The sequence below is a fragment of the Carex rostrata genome, chromosome 5, assembly GCF_964058835.1.
Source record: "Carex rostrata chromosome 5, lpCarRost1.2, whole genome shotgun sequence".
NCBI classification, from domain to species: Eukaryota; Viridiplantae; Streptophyta; class Magnoliopsida; order Poales; family Cyperaceae; genus Carex; species Carex rostrata.
This window is the reverse complement of record NC_135922.1, coordinates 1,248,387-1,262,077: the sequence shown is the minus strand read 5'-3', so window position 1 is coordinate 1,262,077 and position 13,691 is coordinate 1,248,387. Positions and strand designations below refer to the sequence as shown.

At 34.1% G+C, this 13,691-nt stretch overlaps 1 protein-coding gene across 4 annotated transcripts in view; it reads right to left on the bottom strand.

The window, feature by feature from the left end:
• Positions 1-13,691, bottom strand: part of LOC144553992 (cysteine-rich receptor-like protein kinase 6) — a 38,825-nt gene that overhangs the window by 2,250 nt on the left and 22,884 nt on the right. For 2 of the 4 annotated variants that reach the window (XM_078302164.1, XM_078302165.1), the window contains exon 1: positions 1,227-2,147. The exons of 1 other annotated variant lie outside the window; for it this stretch is intronic. In XM_078302164.1, coding sequence (XP_078158290.1) covers positions 1,227-2,007 — 781 coding nt within the window. In that variant the 5' untranslated portion in view covers positions 2,008-2,147. Of the gene's footprint in view, positions 1-1,226; positions 2,774-13,691 lie in introns of those variants that run through there. One more of the 4 variants, XM_078302166.1, reaches the window with a different exon arrangement.

Here is a 13,691-nt window from a genome sequence, read left to right as displayed (position 1 = left end):
TAAGTTTGGACTGCACACATGAATTCAGAATAAATTACAAAATTTAAAATTTAAATGAGTTCTATAAGAAAAATTTTAATTTATAAAATTTAAATGAGTTTTATTAGAAAAATTAATAAATTTAATAAATTTTTGGGTTTTTAAACTTTAGAAGGGTAAATATGATATTATGAATTTTAGACAAGAAAATACGTAATTTCAAGGTTTTTCAGGGGGGATACATGAAATTAATTCCTTCTATTTTTGGTTTTCTGGCGGAGGCAACAAACAGCTCTGCTTCACAATAATTGAAGGAAGAGAGGGAGTGTTCGCCGGTCTGTTTAATGGATCCATAGTGGACCTCCCGGGTAGTGGACGGTCAGGTCTCTAGTGGACTGCCCCACTCCCAGGCGGTTCACTAGAGATCTGGACCGCCTGTAGGTCAGGCGGTCTGAGTAGGTTTGAAAAAAAAAAAATCAAAACTTTGGTCATATTTGTAATTTTTTTTTTTTTGGGTATTAAAAAAAATGACCGCTAGTCCATGGTAATTAAAAACAGATTGCTGTGAGCTATTATAAAATTTGAAAGATTATTCCAGCTTATATTTGTTGTTAGTTAATTTGCTGTTAATCCTTAGCTGAAAGTAAGGTTCCCAGACTTCCAGTCAACTCCCTGAATTTAGTATTTGTTTAAATGCGCGTTGATTTTCCACAATAATTTAATTGATTGATTGATTGATGGTGACATTGTTGACTACTAATATTATTGCTTGGAATTAATTCCACCAGATGTTTCTCATGGCTACATCAACCAAATAGTTTGTTATGACTAAACAACTTGTTTTCTTCGTTGAAAAGTCGATTTTATTTTCTCTATATAATTATCAATTAGTTTGTTGTATATATACCAAACAATAATTAATTTAGACTTACACATAACACTGATCGAGCATGAAAAAAAAAGGTAGAGTCCACAAACATACGACAGGTGTGGCATAACTAAACGCGGTATAGAAAATGTTGTTGACTAACGAGCGAATGAGAAGAAATTTACACTAGTTCATTAATTATAATTGTGCATATCTAAGAATCAGTCTTTAGTTTAGTTCCAAAGACACATGGTTTCTATATGAGAGAGATTATGAGTTTGAAGCTCAGATGAGAAAATCTTTTCTTATAATAACAAAAATGTTAAATAGTTGGATAGCTTGATCTTCAACTTTTACTGAAAAAAATAATTGTGCATACCTTTTGGCTGGGGAGGGAGCTCAGGAGGCAAGGCAGGGGGCGTTGCATCAATGAGAGAAAGATTAAAATATTGATAGATATCATTACGCATGTAACATTGAAAGCCTAACATGACCCCACCCTGCTGCCCCCATGCAGTGGCTTGGAACTGGCTGATATATTGTTGTAGGCATGTATAGCAATCGTCTGGCGAAATATCTCGAATACATTGTACCAGTCCATACAATGTGATACTTCCAGTAAATTTTGCTGCACCAACCTTGAAGAAATTTGTTGAATTTGCTGCTCTATCTGCAAGGCTACCCATCAGATTGCTGTACACTTCTTCAAATGTGTCGGGATTTGAGATTTTAGCTGTGTTGTAGAGTATCGGGGACCATGACTCTTCGTCAGAGGTGATGGAGTTGGTATCGGAGTAGCGGAGGAAGCAGCCATCATACCATAAACCAGCTCTTCTGCTAAGTGAGCAATTGGTTTTTATTGCATCTTCCGCATTTAGGAGGCATGTTTGGCAGACAGAAGAATTATATGAGCCGAGGCACAGTGCACGGCCGAAAACTTGGTCAGGGTCTTTTCCGAGGGTTTGGAAGGAGAAGCCGGTGTGCCATCCAGCCGAAGAAAGGTTAGAGAGAAGTTGGTTGCGATTAGATTGGTAGGTACTGTTCCTCGTGAAGTTTGAGTCAGAGCACTTGACCAAGACCGAAGTAGCAAGCTGAAAGATTGTTGCAAAGAAGAGGAGAAACAGGCGCAAGGAGCTTTGTGGAGATGAATGAGAGGCCATGTTTGTGGCTTTTGGGATTGAAAGCAGGAGGAGATATTATTTGCTCTTTTGATAGAGCAATTATGTGTCAGAACTCAGAATATATGGTTGTTAGAAGACTAGACCCAAGTCAAATTCTAGACTGATTAGTTGGTAGAAAAGTTGTAAACTTTATTTAGATTAATTAAGAGAAGACTAGACCCAAGTCAAAGTCAATTGAAGAATCAGACCTAGCATTCCAACTTTGTTACATATATATATTTTCTTTTTTTTTGGATTTGGATAAAATAGAGATGCAAATATATATTATTGCATTTTGACAAGGGGTAATCAAGAGATAGCCCATGAAAAAGGGTTTTTGTGAAAATGAAAATAATTCCAAGTAAACGAAGTGGATCATGGGTTGAGGTGTATAAGCTATCTCCAAATCAAAATGGTCCCATGTACATCTCCAGCCCAATTTGTGAATATTCTCTCCAATTGACATTGGCAGAATCCCCAAACCGAATTTGGAATTTTGGATCAGGCGGCCCAACATTTTAATTTGCCTTTTGAGATTCTGTATTTTAAAAAAAAATTCAAATAACATTGAAGAAAGAAAATCTCAAATCCTGAATCGATTGTTGCCAAGCTTACCTCGCTGTCTCCAAATCGATTGTTGCCATCATCAAGAGCGATTAGGCGAGAAGAGAAGTTTTGATTTGGCAAAATAGATATTGGCAGGATGGAGAAATTTAGCGAGATGGAGAGTGTTGAAGAATAGAATAAACTAGAAGGGTTAAATTGTAAAAATAATTAGAAGGGTAGAATTGTAATTTAGAATAATTAGAATTGTAACGTTGGAATACCAACGGTAAAATATAAGAGGAGGCTATAAATACCTCCTGCATATACTGTAGAAAATATAACAAAAGAAAAAACAGATCAATATCAATAAAAATATTCATAACTCTCTGTTTTATACTTCCGCTAAATTCATCATGGTATCAGAGCAATTCTGATAAATCGATAAAATACCCAAATAACCTGATAAAGCTCTAACCTTTCGATATCTACCAGCAAACCTGGTAATCATAAATTCCAACAAAAATCTGCTCTCATCAGATATCCATAACCCGATAACCCAATAAATAACAACCAATCCTTACTGGTAGTTGTTCTTATCGGGACCAAGAAAATAATCCATCAAAATTCCAAGATCCGTGTTATCAGATCTATACCAAAAAAGGGGCAGACAACAAAATTGCTACATAAAAAACAAAACAAAAAAAACCTGCAAAAAACCTGTAAAAGCAAAAGCCATCTCATAACTTTCTGTACCAACACGTACCAGAAAAATCCCCAAAATCCACAACCAAGTACCAGGAAAATACCATAAAACCCCAAAATCAGTACCAGCACAAACCAGAAATCAAAATACAAAGAATAAACCCAAAAAAAAAAAAATATAAACTAGAAAAGATCGGCAATCCAACCGAAACCCTAACCTGAAGTCAGAGATGAAGAGAGCTTCCAGCACTGTTTGGTGCACCAATTGCAAAATAGAGGGCCACACCTATAACAGATGCTGGTTCCTTCATCCTCATCTCCGACCAACATGGTGGAAGGAGAACGATGGAGGTGATCGGCCGAGTAACCCTAAGGGGGAGAAGAAGGGATTTGTAGCTGCCACAGGAGCGGCGCAATTTCTCGGATCGAACAAAAAGATGAGTCGCGAACTGAGCGATCAGAAAGAAACAACGGTCCAAACTAATGAGTTCGATGCCTCTATTGGATACACATCCTCTGTGCAGACCCGACCCGTCAGCATGACCCGATCTATGATATCCCAAATTCTCTTCTTATTGAGCACGCTTCTCAACAGGGCAGAGCCCAATTCAGGTTCTTCTAATAACAACAATTTAATTAAAGCCCAAAAGAGTGGAAGCCCAAGTCAAAATACTTATATAATACCCAATAAAAGAGTGAATGAAAACTCAAACAGATTTGAAACCGTAAACTGTGGAGTAAAATCAGAAAAATATACATATTTAGGAAATTTAAATCAAGAATATTCCAAAAATAATTTAGATTGGATTTTAGATTCCGGTGCAACCGACCATATGACCGGAAATAAAGATTTATTACATAATTATAAAATAGGAAAAGGTCAAGAATTTGTCTATGTTGCAAATGGTGAAAGAATGAAAATTTGTGGTTATGGCTCAATTATTGTTTTTTCAAAAGAAATTAAAAATGTCATGCATGTAAAAAATTGCACCGCCAATTTATTATCAAAAGGTAAACTTTCAAAAGAATTAAATTGTGAAATTATTTTTTCACCTCTAAATGTATTTTTTCAAGATATAGTGTCAAAGAGGATGATTGGTGAAGGTGTTTTCAAGAATGGATTATATTTTTTGTATAGCCGAAAATACAATTTCAATACCCAAGTGCAAGACATGGGACACTTATGGCATAAAAGAATTGGGCATCCTTCCGATAGAACTTTAAAATATATTTTTGATTTTTCTAATATAGATTGTAGTAATTGTGAAGTATGCAAATTAGCTAAGCATACAAGACTTCCTTTTGCAAGCTCAAATTCTAAGAGTAATCATATATTTGAACTTGTTCATTCCGATGTTTGGGGACCCGCTCCCGTAAACTCTTATAATGATTTCAAATATTTTGTTACATTTATAGACGATTTTTCACGACTAACCTACTTATATTTATTAAAAAATAAAAGTGAGGTTTTTTCTCATTTTCAAGATTTTTCAAATTTAGTTGAAAATCAATACAATACTAGAATTAAAATTCTTAGAACCGATAATGGAACGGAATTTGTAAATCAAAATTTTTCAAATTTTTTGAAACAAAAGGGGATTATACATCAAACAACTTGTGTTTATACTCCACAACAAAATGGGATTTCCGAAAGAAAAAATCGTCATTTACTCGAAATGACAAGAGCACTTATGTTTCAAACCAATGTTCCAAAAATCTATTGGTCGGATGCCGTTCTCACTGCAACTTATTTGATAAATAGGTTGCCAAGTGTCGTTTTAAAAAATAAAAGTCCATTAGAAATTATTTACCAAAGAAAAATATTTTTTAATCACCTAAGAATTTTCGGTTGTACATGTTATGTACACCAAAATAAAAGAGATAAACTAGATCATACTTCTATAAAAGCTATTTTTTTAGGATATTCATCTCAAAAAAAGGGTTACAAATGTTATGATCCTATAAATAAAAAATTATATATTTCTAGAGATGTAACTTTTTTTGAAAATGAGCCTTATTTTAAAAATAAAGATGAGATTGATAATCAACTTATCACAAATGACTTTGTCATTCCGATGTCTACTAATCAAATTATTGAGCAAAGAATTGTAGGAAATGACGAAGAAGAAGTAGAAGAAGAAGAGAGAGAAGGAGAAGCAGAAAATAATAATATTCCTCAAAGTGGAGCCGAGGAGGAAGAAAATGAAAATATTGAAGAAGACGAAAATATTGAAGAACAACCTAGAAGGAGGTCAACTCGTCATAGACAACCATCAACAAGGTTACGAGATTTCGTAACCTATAAGGTTCAATATCCTATTGAAAATTTTATTTCATATAAAAATATTTCACAAAACCATCGTACATTTCTTAGTTCAATTTCTAAAATAGAAGAACCAAGAAATTTTGAGGAAGCCATTAACCAACCGGTGTGGTATAAGGCTATGGAAGAAGAGCTTCAAGCCTTAGAAAAAAATGACACATGGACTATTGTACCATTACCAAAAAATAAAAAACCCGTTGGATGCAAATGAGTTTACAAAATAAAATATCAAAGCGATGGATCCATAGAACGGTATAAGGCCCGGCTAGTTGCCAAAGGGTATACCCAAACATATGGTATTGATTACCAAGAGACCTTTGCTCCGGTAGCAAAGATGAATACCATAAGAATTTTGCTTTCAATAGCGGTAAATAATGGGTGGAACTTATGTCAAATGGATGTTAAAAATGCATTTCTTCAAGGAACACTTGAAGAAGAGGTTTATATGACTTTACCACCAGGTCATATAAAAGAAAACAATACTAACCTTGCTTGTAGGTTAAATAAGTCAATTTATGGACTTAAACAATCGCCAAGGGCATGGTATGGAAAACTCTCTCAATATTTATTTTTTCTCGGTTTTAAAGTAAGCCAATCCGATGCCTCACTATTTTCAAAACATGAGAATAATGATACCACAATTGTCCTTGTTTATGTTGATGACATAATTATAACCGGAAACAATTGTGAAAAAATTGACAATGTTAAAAAACACTTAAAAGAAAAATTTGAAATAAAAGATCTTGGTAGACTTAAATATTTTTTAGGAATTGAAATAGCTCATTCTATTAAGGGTTTATTTATCTCACAAAGAAAATATACCATTGACCTTCTAAAAGAAACGGGAAAATTAGGATCCAAACCGGCCTCAACACCAATGGATAGCAATTGTAAATTGAATTCCGAAGAAGGGGAGTCGTTGGAAGATATCAACCAATTCCAACGACTTGTAGGTAAGTTAATTTATCTAACGGTAACTAGGCCGGATATATCATTTGCCGTAAGTCAAATTAGCAAATTTATGCACGCACCAAGGAAACCTCATTTGGATGCAATAGATAGAATTTTGAGATACTTGAAAAAATCACCTGGAAAGGGTATATGGATGAAAAATAATAAATCTAATGAAGTGTGTGGCTATTCCGATGCAGACTGGGCCGGGAGCTTTGATAGAAAATCAACAACCGGCTATTGCACGTTTGTAGGTGGAAACTTAGTCACATGGAAAAGCAAGAAGCAAAATGTCGTGGCACGATCGAGTGCGGAAGCGGAATATCGTGCCATGGCATCCACCGCAAGTGAACTCACGTGGATTAAACAATTGCTTGGAGAGTTGAACTTCAAAATTGATAAACCAATGAAGATGTTTTGCGATAATAATGCGGCAAGGCACATTGCTTCAAATGCCGTGTTTCATGAAAGAACAAAGCATATCGAAATTGATTGTCATTTCATACGAGAAAAGGTACAAGCAAAAGAGATTGAAACTCCTTATGTGAGAAGTCAAGATCAACTAGCCGATATCTTCACTAAGGGTCTCATTCCGAAAGCATTTGAAGAAATAACAAGCAAGCTAGGATTAATCGACATTTATAATCCTAGCTTGAGGGGGAGTGTTGAAGAATAGAATAAACTAGAAGGGTTAAATTGTAAAAATAATTAGAAGGGTAGAATTGTAATTTAGAATAATTAGAATTGTAACGTTGGAATACCAACGGTAAAATATAAGAGGAGGCTATAAATACCTCCTGCATATACTGTAGAAAATATAACAAAAGAAAAAACAGATCAATATCAATAAAAATATTCATAACTCTCTGTTTTATACTTCCGCTAAATTCATCAGAGAGAAACCTACATTTTTATGTTCTTTTTGAGCGAGAGATGGAGAAAGAGACCTTTGCAGAAAAGCGTAGGTTTCTCTCCATTCCGCCAAATATCAATTATACCAAATCGAAACTTCCCTTCTCGCCAAATCTCTTCAAAAAGAATAGAACATATTGATTTCTTTCTTCTTTTTTCTTATTGAGCGATCAATATATACATTGCAAAGTACTATAGCCTCCCCCTCCCTGATATATATATATATATATATATATATATATACAGATATTGGACTAAGCCTTATCAAAGCCCAAATGTGTAATCGTGAGAATAGAATATATAGCACTGCAGATGATGCAATTGTCGGATATCATTAATATTCTGTATAAAGAAATAATAAAATTAACATCAACATCATACCAATTTATTGGTGCAGTAGCACTAGACAAAAAAAAAAAAAAAAAAAAAGGTTGTACATTTAGGCCCATATAATATTTCCTGATTAGATCTAATTTTAGCCCGCAATTATATTATCTGCTACGTACGCGAAGAAAGAAAATTTATACACAGGTTATATTTCTATAATGTTAGATGTGACACTCTTCTATCATTATAATTTAAATTCAGATTATTATATTCAGTGCTCGCAATCAACATCTTACATATACCCTTTCACTTTTCATTCCTCTATTATCAACCGAACACAAACAAATTTGTACGAAATAAAAACTTGTTTTAAATTTCACTTTTCCTCTATTATTTTGTTATCATCTTAGATGTGACAGACTCCGAGTCCAAAGATAAGATTATGATAACTGATAACTGAGCTTATTTGAGACAAATCAATATATGATAGAAATATTATGAGAACCAGCTTTTGATTTAATAAAAATTCATAAATTTGAAATATAAATACAATTTTCTAGTGAAAAATAAATCGTTGAACAACTTGACTTCAAACCATTACTAAAAAAATAATAATTCTCTTGTGAATCACATCATAGAACCTTAGGGAACAAGTTAAGATACCATATATTATAAAATAGTCGATTTGTTACATCTCGCAAGTCATAATGCTTGAATTGGATTTAATTTATTTTTATTAAAGGGTTTCGGTATACTCCAGTATCTCTTAAATGTTTATTTTCAAGAGTTAAACTTGCGTCTCTTTGTAAATATCAGGGTTCTAAATAGCTAGCTATAGCAGCGCTATAGTTACGCTATAGCTTTTCCGGACCATAAACGCTAAGCTATGAGATAAAATTGCGCTTACTCAGCTACGATCGCTATAGCTATAATAGCTGACTGCTATTACCGCTATATGAGACCCGCTATAGCTACCGCTATGCTACATGTTTTTTTTTTTTGCAATTTATATGGACTTCTGTACTTTTATTCTTATTTCTAATACTACATGATCTTCTACGATAAGTATACTAAATCAAACTATATGCTTCTATTTTTATTTGTGATTTATTCTATCATTCTATATCGAGAAATATTCAAATACTAATTCTTCATTTTGATTACTCTTTTTATAGTATTCATTTGTAAAATTATTATCGTTCGTTTCAATTGAAAGCTGATTTTGATTATTATTATAATTATAAAATGTTTAAATATGTATATTGACTTCATTTACCTTATAAAATTAATTGCTCTTTGTCTATTATAATATGTAATACCATGAAGTATAAACTATTAAATAATGTTATTTTTTAGATTTTTTTTTCCTTCTTATTTGCGTAATTGATAAAAAGTATAGACTTAGATTAGTTGTCATTTAGTTGTTACATCAATTCTCTAATATTGATTATGTTGATAATTAGTAGAAATATAGAATATAAAGTTTGAAAAGGAAAAATCGCTATGTGTGATAGCTTCCGCTTTAGCTACGCTATTCGCAATAGTTTTTTTTTTTTTTTATCTCCCCGCTATGCCGCTATAATCGCTATTTAGAACCTTGGTAAATATACATGACTCGTTCTATTGCAGTAAACCCGCAATTTTATGCTGAAATTGAAATTAATAAGGTCAAAAAAGAGGGTGGTACTATTTTTTTAATTTAATTAAAGGTACCTCAATCGTATCCTTAAAACCGAAAAAGGTACCATAATTGATCATCATTATATTTCCTTTTCGTCATAATTGTATGCATAATTGGATGGCCTAAAAGTAATACAATTTATGTATGAGGAGGGTTCAAATGCCTCTATTTTTTGTGCCTCTACTATGCCTCCATTTTTTAAAACTTTAATAACTCAAAATTTAAAACTTAAAAGACAAAATAAAACCGTTGGATATGCTCTACATTATTTTATTGATGCACGTGTAAAAAATTATGGCATTTCAATTTTATTTTGATTATCATCAAGAGCTTGTAAAAATTGCATTAATATGGATGATTTCTAGACGTTGATTTTTGAACTTATTGATTCACATAAAAGCAAAATTAAAATGTGATAGTTTTCTATGAGCACATAGAGAAAATAACATAGATCACATCTAACGGTTTTATTTTGACTTTTAAGTTTTAAATTTTGAGTTATTAAAGTTTTAAAAAATGGAGGCATTTGAACCCTTCTCTTTATGTATTTTGATTTGTGTTGTATTGTTTTTTATAAGAGATTTCAAATTATTTCATTTTTTAAGTCTTTTTCATTTCTTTCTTTTTGTAACTTTTAATAACAAAACTTATAAAATTCATCTGCTAAAATACAATTTGTGTCATTTCTTTCTTTAAATAAACTAGGTGCGTCGTTGTTGCGGCTACGCCGCAACCATTTTTTTGTGTATGCTGGTATACATAAGTGTCAATTTTTTTCATTTTTCTGTGGTGACATTTCTTCTCATTCTTTTGTATGGTGACAATAATAAGAGTCAAATGTACACAGCAATCGATTGTTACGCACAGAGGAATAACTATTTTTTTGAGAAATATCTAAAAGAAAAAATTGAACTTGAATTAATATTTCTTCAAAAAGTTTACTAAATCATTACACAACAACTTCAAACTACATGGAGAAGCATAAGCATAGATGATTAACTTTGAAAAAAAAACATGTGATACAAAGAATTACTTAGAAAAGATGACTACTGACAGTCAGAAATCTTTCTTCATCTCACCTCCAAGGCTCCAACTGTCAAATTCTCTCTCCATTTCATTTCCCACTGAGCCCAACCATTTTAAACTTAACATATGGGCTCCACCTTTTTAAGAAATTTTAAGATACCTTGATAGTTCAAGAAACTTTCAATTAGTGTTACGCATCATCATTGTCCATAATGTGCATAACCAGAATTTGAGCCCCTCATGTTTGAGATATTGTGTTACATTCCAAAATTTTAAAACATGATTAAATGGATAAATCGATCAGTTGACTTAAAAAAAAAATTTAATTAATTTAAGTAAGAATATAATTATACGAAATCATTCGTACGAGATAAATTATATAAAAGTTTAATTAAATAAATATATATATGGAGATATACAATTGATATCGAATGATTCGAATCTTAGAATAAGGAAATAAAAGTACGAAGTATTCATGCGTAATTAATTGCAAAATTTTATGGAACTTCGACTCGATTTTACAAAGTAAATGAACCATGAATCATTAAATGGAACTATATTGAAAAATTCATATATTTGTGAACCCTTAGATCTAATCTAGCACCAATCTCAAAGCAGCCCAAATAAACTCTCTTTCTCTCCTCTCCCTCTACGTGACAGAAACCCAACCCCAACCCGTCCCCCTTTCCCTCTCTTCTACGCCAAAGAGAAGGGAGAAACCGGGGGCTCCGCCCCCTCCCGTCGCCGGCGAGCCGCCCGCGCCCCAGCCCCATCTCTCTCCTTTTTATCCTCGGTCCGACCCACCAGACCCGCCAGAAACCCCTCTCTCTCTCTCTCGGTTTTTGCCTCCACTGCCCCTCCGCACCACCCCTCCTCTCTCTCGCTGATCCCCGCCACCACCACGAAAACCCTTCTCTCCTCTCTCTTTCTGACCCGGGGAAACAAATCTCTTAGATTCTTCGCAATTGCCGCTGATTTTTGCGAGTTTTCGGGAAACCCTAGAAATTAGGGTTATGGTGCTGAGACGTGCTGGTATTGATTGGTGCTGCCTCGATGCTTGATTGGTGCTGCCTCGGTGTTTGCTTGGTGCCGTTCTGGTGTTCGATTTTTCTGACAACCGTTCTATTACCCTTTCTTTGTGCTTGCCCTAATTGGGTAAATTATCGATTCTCTTGTTCAATTGGTTGTATTTTGTAAAAGGAATTGTTGTTAATTTCACCTTTGCTCGGGTTGTTGATTTTCCCGGCAAAGGTGCTGACTTGTGGCTTGTGCCTTGCTACTGCCTTGTTGATGCCTTGTTTGATGTATTGTTGAGTTAGTGGTGTTGTGCTAATTACCCGAAATTGGTACTGTCTGGTTTTACATGTTTACCAGAATATTGGATTGACAGGGACCAAAGTTTAAAACTTATGCTATTTGGGGCTGTCATGGGAAATTGTAGGTCATACGTGAATTGTAGAAATTATAAGGGCCTAAGTGAAACAATGTAAATTTTAATATGATGGCCAGCCATATACGTGATTTGAATAAAATGGGCCATGAGTGAATTGGGCTTGTATTTTATAAGCCTTGGAAATGAATTAATTGGGCTCTGATTTTTGTTGGGCCTATGTCTAATTTATTAATGAATTAGAACAAGGCTTACTAATAGGCTTGCCAAATTTTTAAAACGGATAAAAAGAATTATTACGGTACCTGGAATTTTTCTAGAAGGCATAATTGTCGGATAAAACACGACTTTAAAATTTAGTTTTTTATAATGTAAGTGAAGGGGGCCAAATTGTAGATGTGGTGAAATTTATGTATAAGACTGGCCATATGTATGCATTGGACTAAATTAAATAAGTAGGCCATTGGATTAAAGTGTATGACATGCATGAGAATTTTATACATGGGCCTTGAAAGTGAAAATAGTTATAATGGACTTGAAATGAATTGTGAATTGTTAATTAGAGGCTTAAACCTTTGCTAAATTATGGGCCTTTAATTAAATTGAATTGGAATAAAATAATTGATACGTCAACAGGACCAAAGTGTAATAAGGTGAAAGTTTATATAAGGGCCGACCATATATATATATAATTTTGGAATTGGACTTGAATTAAAATGATTATAAATGAGCCGAAAGGTATAAAAGAATTGACGAATTGAAAGACGGCTTTTGGAATTTAAGTTTTGAGAATGTAACCGAACTAAACCAAGTAATCGTATAATATAGGTGTAGGCTCAGTCGAGCCAGATTTCGCGAGGCAATTCAAGACGCCTGATCTTTAAATTAAGCGGTACGCTCGTCATAATAAGGTGCGGGATTCTTGGACTTGTTTGATACTTTATTTTCAGGAATTAAACTGTTTATTCGTTTGTCATGTTGAATGATTAATTGTTGCATATTTTGGAATTCATGCTGCATATTGATTCTTGCATAAATGAGAATGATTGAATTGTTCGGTTAAGGTTAATTGGCATGTTGGTATGGTTATCATTTGATTAGTTCTATTAATTGTTCTTGATGTGAATGAATCTGCCAGGCCGACCTGTTTAGGTGGCTGGATAAGGTGACGGTGACCTATCCGTTGACCTGTGTTTACGAATTTGCCAGGCCGACCTGTTTAGGTGGCTGGATAAGGTGACGCTGCTGACTTATGCGTTGACCTGTTAGAATTTGCCAGACCGACCTGTTTAGGTGGCTGGATAAGGTGACGCTACTGACTTATGCGTTGACCTGTTCGAATTTGCCAGACCGACCTGTTTAGGTGGCTGGATAGGGTGACGCTGCTGACTTATGCGTTTGACCTGTTAGAATTTGCCAGACCGACCTGTTTAGGTGGCTGGATAAGGTGACGCTGCTGACTTATGCGTTGACCTGTGATGATTTTGCGAGACTGACCTGTATGTGTGGCTTTGATATATTTGCTTGAGATTTAGCAAAGTTGACCTGTATAGGTAACTTTGATTCCATGTGATTGCATTTGTCAAGTTGACCTGTATTGGTGACTTGTAACCGGACCTTAGGAAATGGTTAAGCCAAACAGCTACAGATGGGTGTCAGATAAAGGGTCCAGCTTGGTTGGCCATCTGTAGGCGCCTGTAACCCTACAGATGTGGGTTTGATAACGGTTCAGCTCGAAAGAACATCTGTAGTTGCTACAAGCCCTAATGAACTGAGTTATGAATCGAGTTAAGCCAAAATATATGTTGTGTTTGAAATTCATCTTG